This window comes from Trachypithecus francoisi, unplaced genomic scaffold (assembly GCF_009764315.1).
Source record: "Trachypithecus francoisi isolate TF-2019V2 unplaced genomic scaffold, Tfra_2.0 Lachesis_group10, whole genome shotgun sequence".
NCBI classification, from domain to species: domain Eukaryota; kingdom Metazoa; phylum Chordata; class Mammalia; order Primates; family Cercopithecidae; genus Trachypithecus; species Trachypithecus francoisi.
Window position 1 is genome coordinate 46,988,852 of NW_022681455.1, and position 20,875 is coordinate 47,009,726.

General features: G+C 41.1%; 1 protein-coding gene across 7 annotated transcripts in view; it reads right to left on the bottom strand.

Moving 5' to 3' along the window:
- Positions 1–3,174: 3,174 nt before the first annotated feature.
- Positions 3,175–20,875, bottom strand: part of ADGRF5 (adhesion G protein-coupled receptor F5) — a 103,831-nt gene continuing 86,130 nt past the window's right edge. For 3 of the 7 annotated variants that reach the window (XM_033217385.1, XM_033217386.1, XM_033217384.1), the window contains 11 exons: positions 19,683–19,802; positions 19,314–19,523; positions 17,361–17,573; positions 15,514–15,669; positions 13,226–13,434; positions 11,055–11,234; positions 8,470–9,864; positions 7,215–7,256; positions 7,066–7,125; positions 6,323–6,407; positions 3,175–4,667 (listed from right to left, as the gene is read on the bottom strand). In XM_033217385.1, the coding sequence (XP_033073276.1) occupies positions 4,588–4,667; positions 6,323–6,407; positions 7,066–7,125; positions 7,215–7,256; positions 8,470–9,864; positions 11,055–11,234; positions 13,226–13,434; positions 15,514–15,669; positions 17,361–17,573; positions 19,314–19,523; positions 19,683–19,802 (2,750 nt within the window). In that variant the 3' untranslated portion in view covers positions 3,175–4,587. Of the gene's footprint in view, positions 4,668–5,310; positions 5,378–6,322; positions 6,408–7,065; positions 7,126–7,214; positions 7,257–8,469; positions 9,865–11,054; positions 11,235–13,225; positions 13,435–15,513; positions 15,670–17,360; positions 17,574–19,313; positions 19,524–19,682; positions 19,803–20,875 lie in introns of all 7 variants that reach the window. The other 4 variants (XM_033217389.1, XM_033217388.1, XM_033217387.1 and 1 more) reach the window with 3 other exon arrangements.

Genomic DNA, 20,875 nt, shown 5'->3' on the forward strand with positions numbered 1-20,875 from the left:
AAGTCATTCCTGGGTTTTGTTGTTTAATGTCATCAGAAGTGGGCCGTGACAGCAATCTGCCCACCACTTGCCCAATCAGGTCCTCTTGCCTTTCATGCTGAGAATAAAGCTATTCCTCCCCCCTCCGCCCAGGATCCTGAGTTTGTTCTGTTTAGGCTTCAGTAGTCACTGACATCCTTCACTTGGCTCTGCATGAGAGTATAAAAACCCTGGGGTGGGAACAGGCTCATGTATCTCCTAACCATGCCCGATGTGTGCGGAGGGACCTGTCGTGGACACTGGTAGCTTTTCAACGTCATCTCAAAGTTTACAGGTAAAAGGAGAAGGATAAGTGTGTATAAAATCATTTAAGAATAGACAGGACGGCTGTGTCTGAATCGTAGGACACCACGACCGAGGCCCCCACGCCCACCCCTAACACATACAGATGGTATTTGGAGATAAGAACTGGTGTCTGGCACAGAGCGGGCTTCGGGAGTTGTCCCACCTCCCTTCTTTTCTTCTTCTGTCCACTCCATATTCACTGAGAGTGGGAAACTTGGTTTCCGTCTAGAATGTGCTAGAGGATAAATAGAGCCCTCACATCCTGTATATTCATCTATAGGAAATGAGGGCTCTATTTTCAGCTGTCAATGAAAATTCCAAGCCATCCACACACAAATGTTGGAACAGGCATCTGTTTGTTTACCAGACAATTTGTTTCTGAAAACTTTACTTCAAGGACCCTTGTTTAAACCTTCTATAACGTGCTTGATCTTTGCACACGGCTTGGAAGTGCGGATGGTGTGAGGAAAGCCATCAGCCCTGCCAGCCAGTTGAGTTCAGCGGCGAGCTGCTAGCCTCCTCCATGCCTGGAAGATGGAAAGGATCGTTTGCTGTTTGGAGAATGGAGCTGCATTCTGGGTGACATGCAGAAGACTGAGCAGGGCAGCATCACATTGCAAGAAGGCACACAATTACTACAAAGATAGCTCACGAGATCTCATTAGATATTTCATTGTTATAGTATGGAAAGGAAGCATAGCTGTGTGCTGGCATACATGATGCAATTTTAAATCCCAAGTCATAATTTTGGAAACCAATAGAACCTAGTATTAAAGCTAAACTACCGGGCTCTTGAAATGATGAAACACTATTCCGATTGCCCGTTTAAAAACACAATCAGAAGGTATGTTCCCGGTAAGTTCCACCTTCATTTTGGACACTTGAAGAATCAGACTTTTACTGGCCTGGGTCACTGGGTTTCCTCTTTGAGATGAGGAGGCCTTATTTGACTTCACCATCACATGACACAAAATAAATGCATTCCACCTACCTGGCATTTCTAGGAACACCTATTTCTTTTTGTCTTCAAATGATTGTGATTTCCTGCTCCATTCACCTCAATAACTCGCCCACACCTCCTTTCTATATTTACTAATTGCTGTAATCTTTCTCATCTCCATGTAACTTTTTTTTTCTGAAGCATTCCAACATGGATCTTTTTGAAATTCTCTATACAAACCACAAAAGGCTGTGACTTCCCATAGTCTTTCTTAATTTCTGACCTTAGCAACCTACATCCTGAAAACCCCATGGACATTTAACTGTTTCCCCATGCAAACAATAAGAAATGGGGGAGGAGGATGGCAGACATCTGGCTTACTCAAGAGATGATGTGTTAGTTTGGACTTAGAATATTCCCAGAGAATATTCCTGTAATCTGTATAAACTGCTCATTTGTGAATGTTCTAACCTCACAGACTCTGATGCATTAGGACAAAGCCCTTTGCAAGAAACTGACTTAATGGAAAGCTCCTAATGCAAGGAAGTTTAGGCCCAGGGAATGGACTTTATACACTGAGAGATGTCAGAAACACAGGGAAGCACTGTGCACCTTACAAACAGTAGGTCGCTCAACTCAATGTGCCTTCATTCTCAGAAATCTGCTACTAATAGCCTTGTAATCATTGCTGATTGAGAGATGGCAACCTCAGGGCTGAGCAAGGTTCCTGCATTCATAAAATTCTCAGCTTCATAGCTGCTTTTCTACAATTTTGAATTCTACTGTTCATTTTAGGGTGTTCTTGGGAAAGGGTAGTGGCTGGGCTAATGCGTATTACAGTAGGCAGAAAACCAACAAGTGTTTCTCCAATTATTTGCTTTCATAGCTTTTCTGGAATTTGGACTCAGTGCTGTGGCTTGAAAGGGTGAAGGCACATGCATGCATGCATGTGCACATGTACACATGTGTGTATTTGTGTGTGCTGAGGATAAGGGAACATTCCTCAGTTAATGAGTGGAGCAGTGGGCCAGATTCACATCCTGTGTAACTCCCGCAAGCTCCTGCTATAATGAAAGTTCCCTTCAGAGGATTGAACACAGTGATTCCCCGAGGGATCCTGGCTGAAGTGGGCGGAAGTTCAGCGTTTCTTGTCCCACTGAATTTTTGAGCATGACAACCACATCCTGCTCCCGATACTGTGTGCTTTCCTTGATTGATCATGTCACGATAGCCCTGCTAACATTGTGCTCCAAGCCTGGCTCGATTCTTCTTGATATAACTCCAGGAACCAAATCAGTCAAAGGCCTTCTTTCTCTAATTCTAATTCTAATTCAAGGGATTTCCCCTAACCCAACCTCTGTCTCCATCTTCTTAGTACCAAGCTCTGCCCAAAGTTGATCATTCCTGAAGAATGTGGCATGCACTTACAGCATAACAATGATTTCCTTTAGGGACTTTCGGTAATGCACCATTCATTTGGGACAGGGATGTGACAATTCTCAGGCAAATGTGGGAGTAGATGTCTATGTCATTTGTGAATATGTAGAAATAAAGAGTTCATTTATGTTAACTGTCCCACCTCTGCCCCATACCTCTCCTTCTCCATGAAGAAAAGACAGGCAGAAGCAAAATTTAAGTAGAATTCAAAATTAAAAAGAAAAAGAAGATATGTTAAAGGGTTAAAATATTAAAAGAAAACTCCTTTGAACCTCAGTAAAGAAATGGCTGTTGAATCTCAGCCTCTTTTGCCCCATCTTCCTAATGGCTGTGCCAATTTATGTTGCCACACAGTCCACATATCCTGAGTAGCCCCACATCTCTATTTTTGTCTCATTTTCCTTTTGGGATAGGACTTCTATTTGCAATGTAGGGTTGCTGTATCAATAGCACATGGTTAAGTCTAATATGGATGCTATTTTCATAAATATTTATATTTTTAATGAAATACACACACACCAAAAAAAAAAAAAAAAAAAGCACACATGCAGATAATTCACAATCATATCCTTGGGAAAGGTTCTGCCATTTGTTCAACAAGGTCAAGTGTCATTAGGAGCACAGAACAGCTGAATGTAAAATTTCTTTCCAAGAGCTTTCTAAGTGGTTGGAATAAACACAACTTAGACCATGCAAAGCTCTTAATGTATATTGGTCTGGGAACTTAAAGATGGAAACAGAGAATACATAGGGAGCTATACAACACACCAAGGGCCATTATCCACAGTAACAATAACAGTGACAACAGCAATAATAATGTACAATGCTATAAGATTATTAAAATCTATACTGCACAGAGAAGTACCTGCTTAAAGCCATTAAATATATGACAGGGTCTGTCTTCAGTGCAATATATCAAATTTGGCAATTGAAGGGTATATAAAAAATATATTTTTTGCTTTCAAAATGTAGAACAAATATATAAGGCTTTTCTGATAAACTATAAAAATTTAATCTGCACTTGGATCTAATGACGTATCTTTATAATACTTCCTCTGCAGATACATTCACTTAGTTCAGACCTTAACATACAAAGTATATATGCATGTGTTTAGCCTCAGGAGAATCATATTTCCTTCCATTCATTTCTTATAAATATTATTATCCACTTGAAGTGGTTCTGATGAAGGAATTTCCTCCCTGTTTTTTCAGCCTTGTTTCCCTCCTCTTAGCTAAGAAGACATCAGGCAGACACTGCCCAAAGCATTCATTCCCTGTGGCTGACTTTCACTTTCCATTTTTGGGCCATTAAAAAAATTCTCAGTGGTGCACTATCTGAGTGATTATATTAGATCATTAACACGGAAATCTTAAAACGTGGCCCTTAATATTGTCTTTATTTGTTCCTATGTTCATCTTTCTCTTTTTCTTCTTTTTCCCTTTCTCCCTCTTTCCCTCCCTTCCTTCCTTCCTTTCTTCTGCCTTCCTTCTTAGAATTCACTGAAGTATTTCCTAGGTAGCCTTTTACTTACTACGTTAATCAAAGCTTATCTTTATGCCCAATGTGTAAAAAGTGAAAATGTCTCTTTGAAATTCTATATTACAATATAGACAGAGCAGTTGGGCCTTGGGGGGCTTGAGTTTCATTTAAATACTATACACATGTGGTATCACACAAGGGGGAGGGGGAGGGAACAAACATAAACATAACAATTACTTTTAGTCTGTCCTTACAAAAGAAAGCCTCTTCTCTATGAAAAAGTCTTTTTGGCATCTGCTCCCGGAAACCTGCCCCGAGAACATGTTCCCCATTGCTTTGCAAGGATCTCTTTTTAAAAGCACATCCACTGTCCCCAGGAGGTCACGTAGGTTGGATTATCCTGTTCTTAGTTGAGCAACGAATAAGCACTGGATGAGTTTTCCAGGGATGAGCTGGTTGCTTCTGGGGTGGAAACATTATACGTTCCTGAAAAACAGAGCAGCAACTCAGCCTTGAAGATAAGCCGTCATGAACTTTGGGGTGTGAACATCTTCTAAGGGACCCAGGGGAGCAGTGCTCCAGGCACCAGGTAAGCTGGGCCATGCCTGGAAACCAACCCATACCTGCCCTCCTCAAGACCTGGAAATGCCAGAGAACTAACAGAGCTGTCGTTCTCATGCATGCGTGGCAGCCAACAAGCAGCCACTACTTCACATCACACCAGCAGCCAGGTTTCTACAGAGAACAGGAAGATCTCAAGGTAGGAAGCCCTCCACATGCCATCACATGCATGGTCTGGGAACATCTGCATGATGGAATCTCCCTGGTCCACTTGGGTTGTGGTGACTTGGGGAAGCTCTTGGGAGGGACCTGGACGCTCTACCAAAGGTGGAGGTTTGTATAGAGAGTAAAGGGAAAGAAAAGAGAAAATTATAGGGGGAGAAAAGGCAGCACCAGAAAAGAAGCAGGAGTCAGGAATGTCAACAGAACTGCTGAGAGTCAGCGCAGCAAGGAAGGCAGCCCCAGAGCAAGTGCACAGGCTTGTGTCTGCTGGGAGGTGGGGACTGTGCACAGGGAGTGGGTGGAGAGTGGGTGTCGGGCGAGAGAAGGGTTGAAGTGCCCATCCTACCATCAGATTGCTGAACTGCCACTGCTAACAAGGTTTCCATCATGGCCTGGGGGGATCTTAGAGGCTGCTGGCAACATAAACCAAAGTGACAGTGCTTATGGAGCCCCCAAACAGGCCCCATTGGGACTTATCATAATCAGAAGTGAAGGTCCACTGGTTTCATGAGTAATTCATCAAATTGAAGCAGAAAAAAACCCAAGTTCTCTGGAGTTTTAACAGTTATAGGCATTCACAAAATTTGCTTGTATATGAAAAGCCTTCATCTGGAATATTGACACATTTCTCAACTCTGCATTTGTGAAACCTGTTCAGTTTCAAAAAGCTGGAAGAAATCCTGGGGCTTATTTTCCTGTGGGGGAGGGATGGTGGCCTGGGACAGGGGTTTCAATTTGCTAGAATAGCTGAGATCTGTTGCCCAAAGTTATTAATTCTTTCATTTCATGTCTCCAAGGTAGAAATTTAACCATGAATATTTCTAATAGAATAGCTAACTTGGGTGATCCCTTACATAACACATGCACAGTTCTATGCTTCAATGTTTAACACAAGCCCACTTTATAAAAAGAACAAAAAAGGAAAACAAACCTACATAGTGAGATCCTGTACTAAGATTTTCTAAACGTATCATTTGCTGCCCCATAACCCTGAAACATGACCTATCTACTCTTATTTAACATAATTTGAGAAGAACTCTGTGTTTGACAAGGCCAGCAATTTTCAGTTCTCATTTTGATGGATGAAATTTTGACAGACAGCTCTCCAAATCATTGTCTACATTCTCCAAATCTTATTCTTTATGAGTTATTAAAAGTTGCCCAACAAAGGCAGCTGCCCTCTACACCCACTTTTTGGTGATTTGTGAAAAGGTAAGTTCCTCTATTTAACTTCTACCCCAAAAGAGGACATTTCAGGTAAATGCCATGAGTGGGGTGAAAGAATAGGGGTGTTGAGGCTCCCCATTTGAGCAAATGTGTTCTGGGTGAGCAGAGAGAACCTAGAGCCCACTACTCACCTGTTTTACCAAACAAATTGTTAAATCTCCTTGATATTGGAGAACTCATAGAAAACACAGGTGTGGATGAACCCAAGGATGTTGACTAGAAGAGAAAAAAAGAGGGACAATCACAAGGCAAATTTGTGGGACCAAAGTTGTTTCCATCTCTAGGAGGATTGATTTTCCACCCTCTATGGTCATGGCCGGCATCTCTAGTCCCACTCCCAGAGGTCACATTAAAATACTGGAATCTTCTCATCCGTATTAGAAAAATAACTGTCAAATACAAGTTTTATTGTTTGTTAGGCTTCTAGTATTTTCTGACATGTGAAAGACAGTCAAATATATCCAAAGGCAATAGTTGTGTTCCAAAATGAACTATAGAAAATTCTATCCATTATTATTCTTCAACTTGTTTTCTCTAATACCTTGAATTCCCCCAGAAGATTGCTTCTCATTGAACATTTGATTTCAACCTTAAGTTTATATCATATATTATTTTAAACGTTATTTAAATATGTGGAGTAGCATCTCAACGACAGCTCTATGACTCTGTTTAACAGGCAGAATGACCTGAGAAGCAAAAATAATGGAATGATCTATGCCAAACATAGCTGCTGAGAGAGACAGGTTTGAGGATGCAATATATTTAGCCTAATTGATCGAAATCCCAAAGAAATAATTTAGTACTCTATACTTCATAATGCTAGTGGAATACATGAGGTTACAAAATGAAAAGTCTCTGCAGAGAAAAGGTATACCTTTGAGTGCTGTGAAGACCATCTTGACAATGAAAACTTATTCAGCAAAGCTTCCTGTACCTGCGATGTTTAAAAGAAGCTATCGTAACTTCAACATGCCACAAGCACTTCAGGCTTTTCTAGAAACAAGAAACTGTCATTGCTCTTACCTTCAGATCCCAGAGGCATCCAAAGAGTAAAATGAATAATCCCTGAGAAAAAAATATTAAAAAGAAGTACATTTTAATTATAGTCTATTGTCCAGCAAAAGAGAAAGTACTGTTAACCTAGTACTAAATTTGTACTACTTCTTTTTCCATCTGAGTTCATGGAATGAGTCCAGTATATGATGCTGTTCAAAGAGGCAGTTGGTTCACACCAAAGGACTCTAAGTGTTATGATGTTAGGATATTTTCTATTTTCCCATTTTCCTTTAGTTGAGAACTGGAGGTCCTGTTGGTTATGCTATTAGTACACCTCTTGTGTCTACAATATTCCTCACATAGTTATGATAAGAATCTGGGCTGTGGGGTGGGACAACTAGTTCCTTCCAAATGAGGCATATCATGAAGGTCATTACATACGAACTTTATAGCTTGGAAACACAGGCCCAGTAGCAGAAATCAAGGTTCATATGTTCTTGGCACAAGCGTCCTGAAAGCAGTATCTCAAATGCACCTCCAGCCTCTGCCTCTTCACAAGCTCACAGTGGCCTCAATCCTTGGGCAGGATTTTCCTATCCTTACCACCTCTCCAATGGGTGAAACAGAATTAATCATTTCTTTTCTTGTCCTTTAAAGGCTTGCTAACTCTACCTCTGTTATAGTTCTTCCATCAAACTGGCCTGTATTATAATTAGTTATGTGCTGCATGAGAGCAAAGAAGATGTTTTTTCATTATAGTATAATAAAACAGATTGTCTGGCATTCACAGGACTTTCATTCTTTGATTTTTGATGTTTCCAGAGAAGCTGCTATGTGATACATAGGATTTATTTCATTCAAATGATTATTGAGAACCTACTCTGTACCAAGGTCTCTATCAGGCATAGGGGTATAGTGATGAATAAGAAAGGGGCAATCCCTGTCCTCACAAAGACAGGATTTTCATCTAGGAGATAATAGACTGCATCAAGATAATCTTAGACAAATGGGGATTTTCCTTTTACTAGCGTAATCAGGGTATCTAGCAGAGACTGGCAAATGACACTAGGTTATAATGTAGGAGATAAAAAGCATGAGGTTCCATAGGATCAGAAGAATGTGTCCTTTCCATCTCATGGAGTTCTCATTATTACTGCTCTTTAGGGCTGAGGCTTCCTCTGGACTGAAATCCTTCCCCATTCCTACTCTTGTTTGTGTTTCTATCATTAATTTGTCCTACAGGAATAAAATCTTCCTGAAAGCCCTGCACTGTAAAACTCACCTGGAAGACATTGAGGATGGCAAATATGATATGGAACACAAGGTTGGTCCCTGGGAACACAGTAGTGAGACCAAAACCCCAAGTAAGGCCCAAGAGTGGCGTGAGGACCCCAATGCTCTTGCTGATCTGAAACAGGCTGCTCTTCTCCTGCTTGCATGGCTTGTCTCCAATGGAAGGCCTCAGGATCTTGGTGATGACCACAATAGTGATGGTTATGTTCACCACCACAATGATTAGTGCTGGGATGGCAAAAGCCAGCAGGGCCTTGGTGTCCTCCCAGTTGAGCCAACAGACATTCTTCCTTGTATAGACTTCTCGGGGCTGGGTGGCTCCCAGCGTGATGACTGAGATGGCAAGTGGGCAACCATAGCCAAGACAGAAGGCAATGGCTTTCTGAGTGGACCTGCTTGTTTCATGCAGAATGAAAACCAGGCGATAGAACAGCATGAGGCCCAGTGTCAGCATCCAGAAGAAGACGCTGAGGTAGAAGAAGTGGATGAAGAAGGTGGCAGCCACACAGGCTGTCTTGCAGAGTATGTAGTGATTGTCCTGGATGGCAGCGACCACAATGAACCAGGTGTTGGCAATCAGAAGGGAGGCAGCAATATTCACTATGCAGGTGTGGCGCATATAGGAAGTCCGGTTCTTGGTCACTGACTTCCACACCACAGCTTCCACAACTAGACAGGCCGCCAAGCTCAAGATGGAAAAGCCCACCCCGACATAAGAAATAATATCCAGTAGTATTCCCAGGAGAGAACTAGGGTCTGGGGAGTCAGGGGACATGAGGATGGAGAATGACGTTAGATGGTCACAGATACAGGTGACATTGTCCCCATCACCTTCTTCCACATAGCACCCATTGCTGTCCCACCCTCCTGTATTGTTGGCATGCCGGAAGTTCCAGAAGACACACTTTGTTTCGCCACCTGAAGGGCTGTTGTTCTTAAACGTCATTGAAATCCTGAATGGCATAGTCATATTGTGGCTGACAGTGGTCGTCATCACTAAGCTATCTGCGAAGTTATTTTCCTGGATATCCTGAGCAAGGATGGCTTGGAGAGTTGGGAAAGCCATGGTGACAATAGATGAATCTGACTGCAAGTTTTCTAGATAGCTCTTGTCAATGACCACATTGCCCCAGAGGTCAAAGTGTGGGAAAACAAACCTCTGTTGATAGGTTTTTGGGTGGCTGGACTTGATCACCATGCTGCTCATCTGCACATTAGTTCGGGAGAAGGACAAAGGAGGGCTATCTCCTGACTGTAATGCTTGGGAAAATCTTTCCACTGAATGTAGTAGCTGTGAACTCTGATTGGTCCATCGCTGTTGTAAAACCTTCCAGGTGTTCAAGACAGGCTTGCCAAGGATGACATTAACCGTAGAGAGCACGTGCTAAAAGTGAAATGGTATGGGGTCAAACTAACCAAATTCTTTCAATCATAAAAAAGAAAAAAACAACACCTTCCTAGAAACTGACTATATAAAGGTAAGAGGAAAAGAGAAGACAAAAATGAGACATCACAGGTGGTGGGGATTTATGACCTTCTTATGACAGACTTTAGCAGAGGATGGGTCCTCAAGACTGAAAGATGTCAGTAAACATTTAGCAGTGGTGACAGTGAGAGTCACACCCACTACACACCCTACCCTGTAAAATCAATTCAGCAGGCTGGCAGGGATATTTACTATTGTATTTTATTTTAAATCTTAAGTTTGTATTTTTAGTAGAGATGGGGTTTCATCATGTTGGCCAGGCTGGTCTTGAACTCCTGACCTCAGGTGATCCATCAGCTTCGACCTCCCAAAGTGCCTGTAATCCCAACTACTTGGGAGGCTGAAGCAGGAGAATCACTTGAACCTGGGAGGCAGAGATACATTTTTCCTGGTGCTCACTGCTTTCCCCACTCCAGTCCCCTTTCTCCTCAGCACATGTCTGATTATAGCTCTGGCCTTCCAAGACTGTAGCTCCTTCTGACTGGTCCCACCTCTAAGGCTTCAGCTCTCACTGGGCTCTGTTTGCACTATTTCCTCTTTTACCTAAGGGGTGATAATGGCTTCTAAATGTTGCTAGTCTCTGTGTGTTTCACCGCCCCTTGTTTATTTGTTTGTTTGTTAACCCTGTCTTTACCTCTGTAGGTATCCCTTCATTAAAGTCTCTACATTTGAACTCTTGCAGGTGAATTCTCTGTCCTCCCAGAACTGTTAAGAACTGTTACGCTTCCAGAACCTATCCTCCCACGATTGCTTTAAAGTTCACGTTTAGTGCTAGACCTTCGAGAATCTCATCTTGTATATTCTGAAAACCTTTAATTCCTAGTTTTTCTGGAAAGCAAGTACAAATTTATTCCCTGTTAATGAAGAAAATAAAGCAGAGATTCACTAAGAAATATTCCTAAGGTTGCAAAATGAATACTGGAAACATTTCTTAATATCCTAAAAGCTGTAGCTGGCAGAACTATCCTGAGCATTGCTCTGGAAAAGACAGAGAAGCTGCAATGAGGAGGAATTATGTTTCTTGAACACAAATTCTGAGGGGTGAAAAGGTAAGACCCAAAACTCCTGCAAAGGTTAGGCAAACTCACCATCATCGTTTCTGAATTTACTTTGGTTGGAACTGTTGAGAGCAGATCAAGGATGTTAATAATGGCTCCCAGACTCCCAGGAGAAGAGCTGATTTCATGTTCCGCTTTGTCTATGCTAATAGAAAGATCCTTCAGGTATGTAGGGAGCTTCTCATCCTGAGAGGGGCTCTTGATCAAAGCCTAGTAAAACAAAAGCCAACACGAAAAAATTTACCAGTCAATTCAGCTATTGAATCCCGCTGATCCATCCCTGGCAAAATCTTTCACATCTGTAGTTTCCTTTTTGCTCCATTTCCATAAATATGTCCCGTAAGATGATGTGCTTATCTCTTAAGCACCCCATGCATGCTCTTCAGAACAGAATATGACATAAGGCCACACACAGAAGGGGCACAAACATATGTCAACCTGATAGCTAGCTGGAACACAAAAGGGAAGCTAGATGTGATTGCTAGAGAAGTAGGTTAAAGTTGAGTGCAACGGTCGCTTGGATAGTCGGCATGGAAGCACAGTTGCCACTCTTTGGTTTTCCTCATATCGGTTACCCTGCCGGCCATTAAAGTGACTGACCCTTCCAATTTTCCAGGGACTGGTCTGGTTTATACATTTTCTGCTAGTGTAATTATTAAGAGTGCCCTCTTATATTCTTAAAATGTGTCCCGACTTGGATGATAGATTATATGGTCACCCTACCTATAATGATTACACTTCTGCTTTCTAACTCTCTCTTCCTTATACGCATAGAATAGCTCAAATTCTGTCTTTTATGAAAAACATTTGCTGAAAGTTCCAACCCAGGAAAGTTCCTTCCTCTGAATGCATAAGTATTGGTTTTATATAACATACTTTCATTTGTGGCATCTCTAGTAGTGTCATCTTGTGTTCTAATTTCAATATTGCTCCAATTAAATTATAAGCTCCTTAACAACATGAACCATGTGCTACATTTCTTTGCATTCTTCTCATTCCCATAATTCCTAACATAGTACAAGTCATATATCTCAGCACACAGTAAGTACCCAGTAAGTATATGCTGAATGGATAAATCAAAAGAAGCATGATAGAGCAGCATGATCCTTTTCCATTGACAATGTATGTAGGTATCTAGAATTGGGACTTGGGCCGACATCGAGTTCAGATTACAATTTCTATCTTTCTTCATTGGAATAATTCATAGCCCTCATGCCTCATCCATCAAGGTCCAGCTCAGATGCCTTTTTTTCTTTTCAAGCAGATCTTCTTAATGTATCTTAGCCAAATTAATGTGTATGTAACTACCCAATTCGATTATATTCTTTATCAAATCAGAGACCAAGATCTGATTTGGCCCATTTACCTTGACAGCACCTATAATCATGCTTTGCACATAGTAGATATTTTAATAAATTTGGTGTGAGATAAGAGGAGAGATAGAAGTTAATTAGACAAAACACAAATAAGTATTACCCTTTTTTTTTCAATTATTTTCCTAGTGGTGAGAGGATTTGGAATTGGTTGTCTGAAGATGTCATCGTTGGCTATAATGTCACCAGTGCATCACCAGAATTTTTTAAATGTAATTCATGGAATTTTAGGAGTCTAACAACAAATCAAGTGTGGAGGTACCATTTATTTACGTTGACAGAAGGAAAGGAACTTCTCCCCTGTTACATAGCGGTAACCTCTATAGTAGGTAAGAGAGGCAGGGTAGTTGCTTCTTCAAAAGTACAAGTTACTTCCAAGTAGTGAGAAAATCTCATACCTCTAAGAGCATTAAGTCCAGCTATTTTTTTATTTTTAAGAAATTGATGAAGTTTTTTAAAAATTGCTCCTTTTTCTGAAAGGATTATAGCAATTTTCTTGACACCAACATTACCCAAAGGAGAGCAATAAGAGAGAGGATAATACCACTGCCCCCTGGAGGTATGGAACACATGGTACTGAGAAGTCAAGGTATCTAGCAGGTCTGAGAGCAGAACACATACTTAGTTGTCTTAGTATTTGAATCGAGGCATTTTGTGTGTGCGTGTGTGTGCATTTCTAGGGTTGCATCTCCTTTGGAAATACACAAATAAATGTAGTTTTGGAGCAACACAAAGCAACACCAAACCCATTTTCCTAAGTGCTGAGAAATATGATCAGCCAGACAGATTGCCCCACCAAGAGCTCAGAGTGGAAGCTTTAAGGATCACCTTAGCCATCTGGAGCAGACTGTTTACTGGGGCAGAGATGCAGTCATTTCTCTTCTCCTTCCACTGGGAGCCTACACATTTGTAAGTGATGATCCCACCAACAGGACTGTCAGGACTGTTGGGAACGTTCAAGAACCGGCATAGCTTCTGGATGACTTTCCCGGGCTCTCCGACACCTATTACGGGATCTTGGCATGTGATATTTTCCCCTGTGTTGGAAACATTGAAATAAAAGGGATAATTGCAAGGAAGAGACAAGATAGTAGAAATACGATCAGGCCAAGGTAGAATTTTGATGTTTGAATTCATATTTCTCTCTACTTTCAGTCATCTTTTCAGAGCCACCCAATTTCTTAATTTTGCCCCTGATTTTCCAAAGCCCCTCTCTGCTTTCCACGTGAACCTGACTTCTTTAATCTGAATTTGCTTTTCCTAACAGAATTTTATACCTTAATCTGGAGATTCTCAACTGTGTCATATTAGACTCAGCTGGGGAACTTTTGAAAACACCAGTGTCCGGGCTAAGTAAATCAGAATCGTCAGGGCTGGGATTTAGGCATCAGCAGGTGTTTAAGCCTCCCTGGTGATTCCAGTGTGCTGTCAAGGTTGAGAATCACTGCCATAATCCAAAGACATAATTGGTAGTAGGAACTCCAGGTACCCATAACCTGAATATTCTAATCTATATGTTTAAGCATTTGTTCCTTCTGGTTTCCCTGAAAGGTGATTCTATTTCATCTCTTCTCATGACCAGGCAAGGATGGGGAAATGACACTTGCTGTGGAATCTCTCATGTCCAGTGGACCCCATGTGGAATCTCTCATGTCCAGTGGACCCAATGTGGAATCTCTCATGTCCAGTGGACCCTGACACTGATGAGACCCCTCCCTCACCAACTTTTTTTTTAACATTAATTAAGATCTTAACCACTCTATACAAATCTTAAATAAGTAATGTTGTACTAGGAAAAAGAAGCAAAACCATATTTGGTATATAGAAAGAGGAGAAGAACAAAGATAAGTGAATAAAATGTGTTGGCTAAGATGAATGAGGGGGAAAAGAAGAGGTGACCTTTGTTGCACCCTGGAGGGGCTGTACTTGTGCGAGGCAAGGTCAGGGGATAGTGACTCTAAATGGTTTCCTGTTTTGGTGTCCAGGGGATAGTTGCCAACATATGAGAATGACTACAAACCATTCAGTAAACTCAAACAAGCTCGGTGATAATGATCCTTTGTCTATTACAAGTCCTGTTACTGGGAAGATTTAGGAGCATGAGGAGTTGCTTATGGTAGAAGCCCAGGAACATCATTTATCCCTTGCCTTAACATAAGATCCTCCCTTAAGATGACCTTGTATTAGGATGATCTATCCCTCTCTGCTGCTGAGGGGATTTCCCCAGCATGGGCTAGCATAGCAATGACTCCGTAAATCATGACCTTTCACCTCAAAGATACTACGTGATGGCAAGTTGACACAGTGGTGGCAAAGGATGGGAAAGGCAGTTGGCTATTCTTGAGATCAATTGTTTTCACGTGTCCCTGTCTCAGAAAAACAGTGCAGTGTGTACACCTTTCCTTTACTGAAACTTCAGAGGATCTCAACCACGTCCAGATACTGTCCACTGCTGTCTGCCTGGTGAACTCCTTAGCCCCCGACTCAGCTAAAGTCTCATTTCACCTGCAAGCCTTTCCTGATCACTTCTTCCCCACCTGCCTTCAGCAGAGTTAAGCCACCCACAACATTTCTATTTAGCTTTTACCATATTACATGTAAGAATATATATATATATAGAGAGAGAGAGGAAATCTCTCTGTCGCCCAAGATCATGCAGTGGCACGATCTTGGCTCACTGCAACCTCCAACTCTTGGGTTCAAGCGATTCTCCTGCCTCAGCCTCCCAAGCAGCTGGGACCACAGATGCATGCTACCATGCCTGGCTGATTTTTTGTAGTTTTAGTAGAGACAAGGTTTCACCATGCGAGCCAGGATGGTCTTGATCTCCTGACCTTGTGATCTGCCCACCTCGGCCTCCCAAAGTGCTGGGATTACAGGCGTGAGCCACCGCACCCAGTCAATAACATTTTTTATCACATAGATTTCTCCCCCAGGCTTGAGGTCAGGGGACATGGCTTATTTCTTTTCTTTTAAATACCCCCATAGTGAGCCCAGGGCCTACCACAGTGAGGGTATTTAACATGTTTATTGAATGGGGATGAATGAGGGAGTGAATAAATGAATAAATCCCTGCCCTGACTATAACATCTTAAAGTAATTTAAAACGTTCTTACCAGGAACCAGATTCAGCTTCATAGATGGGCTCCAGACTGAATTATTAGCAGCATTGGTAAAGTGACAATACACATCAACAGTTTTTGAACACCAGGAAACTGAGTTTGCGTTGAAATTGTGTTTGTAGCACACTTGTTTTTCGTTAACTTCTTTTTCTAAAGACAGAATTATTGAAAGAATTAAGTCACAACATGAGTCTCTAATGCACAAATTGTGTTAAGATAACCTAATATGAATAAACCTGTCCAAGCTTTCCCTAGGAATGTGCCACATTCATTTTTAACAGGTTTTACCTCTGACTCTCAGAAGCATGTAAGCCCACCTTTGCATGTGTGCTAGCCAAAACTTCTCCTCTACCATTCATGACTCCAAGTCACACATTTTTGACATTCAGAATGCCCTTTCAGCATCCCACAAATCCTTCTTCCTATCTAAATTTCATCATGCTCTGAGCATTTATCCTATTCTGCCTTTACTGTATTGGTACATAGTCACCTATTCGTGAGTGTCTTCTCTACTAGACCACAAGCTGCTGGAGAGAAAGTACCTTGTCTTATTTATCTTTCCATCTCATGGTGCTCAGCTCAGTATCTGACACATAGAAAGCACTGAATGTATGCATATTAAACACAGAATGTTGAAATGTTGCATATGTCAAAATCCAGATTGATTATATCCTTCTACCATGCAGCCTTCTTTAAAGACTACAATGTTTATTGAGTCCCCACTTTTCTGAACTTCCATTGTTTTTTCAGTCTGTATTATTCTGTTTGGATATTTTATATTATATGCATTGCCTTTTATGCCATGGGCCCTTCTAGATATTAAAATATGTGCCCCGCTTCTTTTTTCTCCCTTTCATTGCCTACTATGGTGTCTTGTGTTGAGTAAGTCCTCCAGAATAGTTATTGAAAGAATGAATGAGCTTGTAAATCCCTCATGAAGTTGTCTGTGTTTTGAGATTTTGGGTTGTGAGCTCATACTGGTTGACCTTAATCTCTGGGAATCCCTGGGGATCTGGATTAAGGTCTCCAACTACCAGAAAGACTTTGATTTATTTTTTCTTCTTTAGCTAGTTGGCATAGGGTGCTACCAATGGACAACTTTAAACTTAGGTTGGCACTCATGAACCACATAGGAAATATAAATTCAAAGCCCAAACCCAGGTGATGGCAGGACAACTATATTTCTTGGGGGGGAAACCTTTTGTCCACCCAGAGATGAGGCCAAGGTCTCAAATCTAGCAGATGAATTTTGTTTTCCTAGCTTAGTCTTTTACTGAACATGTCATTTTTGAAGGTCTTGACATTGTGTCAATGGGGTAGGAGTGCCCAGGTGCTGTTTAGGGAGCACAGTCCCAAGGTTCTGACATTGGCAAATGTTCACAGGGAAGCTCCAGCATTAAAGCATCATTTCTATTTTATTTTCCTTTACTTTTTTGGCACTTGGTTATTTCTCATACTTTCTTACATGCTCAAGTATGCCTTTAAAAGGATTTTCATGGCAGTTTTGTGGCATGCAACTTTATAGCATGGAGGAAAAGACTGTCAGAATATCTAGTCTGCCATATTCCTTAGAAGCGATCTCAATACTTTCTTCAACTTCTCCCAGTTCAAAAAAAGGGAGGGGGGGCTCCACCATTGCAAACTCCCAAGATTGTACTACAAACCAATGAACCACTAGCCACATAGCAAAATAGAAGACAACAAAGACTCACGGGATTCTACTCTGTTAATTCTATCTCTGATACAGTCCTATGTCTCTTTATCCCTATTTTAAGAGTAAATTTTTAGACTCCACATATGTGAAATAATATACTCTAACAATTCAGCAATCAATATCTTACCAGCAGGAAGGGACAAGGAACCCATATGGAAAGTAACTTTGTAGTCTCCATCCTCCTCTATGCAGCACTTGATGTAATGGGAACCACTGCATGAAACTGTAGCTTCCAAAGGATCAACCATGATGTTCAGCTCTAGAGGCAGCGGGTGAACAACGACGTCTTTGGTTGCTATACTGTATGAATTCTTATATCTAAATATGCAGTGATAGGTTCCTGAGTAGAAGACAGCAAAAATGAGATGGAATGAAATAATCGCCCTTCAAAGGCATTTGCTGGGAAGGTTAAGAAGAGCCTTAATTTTCCCTCTCAAGCTTTAGTAAAGGAATGCCATACCTTCCTGGACACTGGAGGAAAAAATGCTTGATTGACTCTTCTCCTGGGTTCTCCATGCATTTGAAGGACTAACCAATGACCATATAAATATGCACTTACTTTCAAATAAAATTAAGTGGCTTATTCAAGGCCAAAGAGCCAGTTAGCGGCAAAATTGGATTTCAAACCAGTTTTTCAATTACTACTCTAAGGCTTTTCTACCAACCGAAGGAATAAATGGGAGTTTGGGTGTGTGCAGGGGTGGGTAGTTTTTTGAAAATAATTGTTAACCTGATGGAACACTGTGCTATTATGATGCCCCTGTCTCCCATCTCTAAGTGAGCAGGCCCCTGCTCATTCACGGCCCCAGAGGACAAGTCATCATTTGGGTAGCTGCCATGGAGACATACAGCAAGATTACAGGGCACCTACAGTTAAGTAAGACCCTTCAGTTTTCTTTACATTGCTTCCCATTGCCCCAGCTCTGGAAAAGTCAGAAGCAGCAGCTAATCAGAGGGCAAATGAGGAAAGAAAGGAAACTCCTTTTAATTTCTGCTAGGGGGAAGAGGGAATTTAAATTGAATATAAAATGACAGTATAGTAGATTTAGAAGAGAATATGACTTTTCAGTAACTGATTATGGGATTGTTTAATAGGTTAACATGACTGGAAAAACTAAAATTCTTCCTGGGTTATTAGCTTTTAGTAGGAAAGAGTAATTGGACAGAGCAGGATTGAGGTCAGTCTGGAAGAAAAGTACTTCCATTTCCTGACTGTATACTACCAAGTCCAGCCCAAACAATAACTAGTTATTTCTACAATGTTGCCTCGGCCTTATATGAAAATATAAAGAAGACATGGGACTCACTGAATCTAGACTGATTAATCTCATAGTTAATGAAAGGCTTCAGAGTGGAGTGGCTAAGAGTTGGCCGCTGGAGCCAGTCAATCTGAGTTTGCATCCTGGCTCTGCCCCTTGCCAGATGTATAACCTTGGGTAATTTACTTAACTTTACTGAATCTCAGTTTCCTCATCTGTAAAATGGGGTTAATAATAACAGTATCCTCTAGGTTTATTGTTCCACATGAATTAATACATTTAAATACTTTGCATAGTGCCTATCACATAGTTAAGGGCTCAATAAATATGAGCTGTTATTGTAGCAGTTCTGTCTACCAATTTCTCTTTGCTTTTAAAGATTTGCATTTCCTCACAAAACAAACAATGGATAGAGGTAAACAGGAAATTAAAATGTGTTCCTTTTTTGGGAACCAGACTTATAAAATCTTTACCTAGCCATCCTAAAGCACAGTTGGGTCAAACACTCACAAGTGTCTAGTGAAAGTACTTTTAAAAACAATCCTCATAACTTCATGGCAAGAGCACAGGGTCTGGAATTAGAGACACTAGTTCCATTCCTGGCTCTACAACTTAAGTTGTTTGAGCATATTTACTTCATCTGTAAATATGGAAATAATGGCATCTTCCCTCAAAGGACTGTTGCATTAAGTGTGAAGCATACTGAATTTAAAATGACTGGCATAGGCATGTCTCAGAGCAGACCCTACACAGATGGTAACTACTATTGCATGTTTCTAAGAGCCCAGGCAGCACAATACAGTGTCTGGCCTTCCACTCACCATTCCACTCCCTGGTCGAGGTCTTGACTGTCAGTACTGATTCTGCTCCATCAGGATACCTCCTCGTGGTATAAAATCTTTGGTATATTTTAATTCCAGCAGAAGTATTCCAATAAACCTCATCATAGTTACTCACATCACTGATGCATTTTATAGAAAAGTTTTGTCCCTCAGAAACAGAAATTGTGTCCGGGGTCATTGTTAGATTGGCTGAAAAAAGGCAAACAATACAGACAAAAGAACACTGACAACAAGTTCAATGTGCAGTATCTCTGGGGACATTAACATATGAGTGAAACTTCAGAGAGGGACAGAAAAAAAAAAAAATGAACCATCCTGACTCTACTCATGTCAAGGTAGGATTGGTACCTTGCTGCTCCCGGGCTTTACTTGTTTCTAGGCTGTTCCTGGTGGTGCTCTGCACTGTACTCATTTCCATCACATGCCTTAGGACCTCGTGCACTTCACTTTTGTGGCTGGAATTATCTCCTGATGATTAGCAGGGTAAAAGGTTGCAAACTTAGGAGTGTCGCCTTATCCCAAGCTTCCCTCCAACCTCCTCTGTAACACCTCAAGGGAGAACAAATGGCCGGGTTCCTCTAACAATCCCAATCTCTACTTTTTAAAAATACTTTTTAATAATATCACATTGTGTATTATTTTCTCTCTTTTAATATCTCTCCTCCACAAAAATGTGAGCCCTCAAGGGCTCTGTGTCTTTGCATCCCTGGTACTCAGCACTGGGCCTAGTACACAGTCAGTGCTTAATAAGTGAAAGAGTGGGCCGGGTGCAGTGGCTCACGCCTATAATCCCACCACTTTGAGAGGCTGAGGCAGGCAGATCACGAGGTCAGGAGATGGAGACCATCCTGGCTAACACTGTGAACCCCGTCTCTACTAAAAATACAAAAAATTAGCTGGGCATGTGGCAGATGCCTGTAGTCCCAGCTACTTGGGAGGCTGAGGCAGGAGAATGACCTTAACCCGGGAGGCGGAGCTTGCAGTGAATGGAGATCGCGCCACTGCACTCCAGCCTGGGTGACAAAGCGAGACTCCGTCTCAAAAAAAAAAAAAAAAAAAAATAAGTGAAAGAGTGAATTCTGGAACTACATTTTAAGTACAAGAATCATAGAGCATATTGCCCAATATAAGTTGGTTGAAAAGTAATGGCTAAGAACACAATTACTTTTGCACTAACCTAATAATTACACCTGCACTGTCTCAGGTAAACTGGGATGTATGGGTACCTTAATTATAACTATAACTACAGTAATATAAGTATTTATATGTAATTAATTTCACTATATATATAGTCCTCTAAGAAGCTTCTCACAGGCTCATGGAAAATTACTAATCAAAAATATTAATAAGACTATTACAAACATAAAACCTTATATGAGCCTCCCACTATTTTAGTCTAACTGTCCACTTTTCTTTGAGTATATCTTTACATGGTTGATATTTCAAAACACCATTCACTTCAGTCTTCTATAAGTGAACAGCTTCATTTTGTGAGCACAATGATGCTGGCCTACTTTCCCAGTCAGTGTCAAATCTTATTA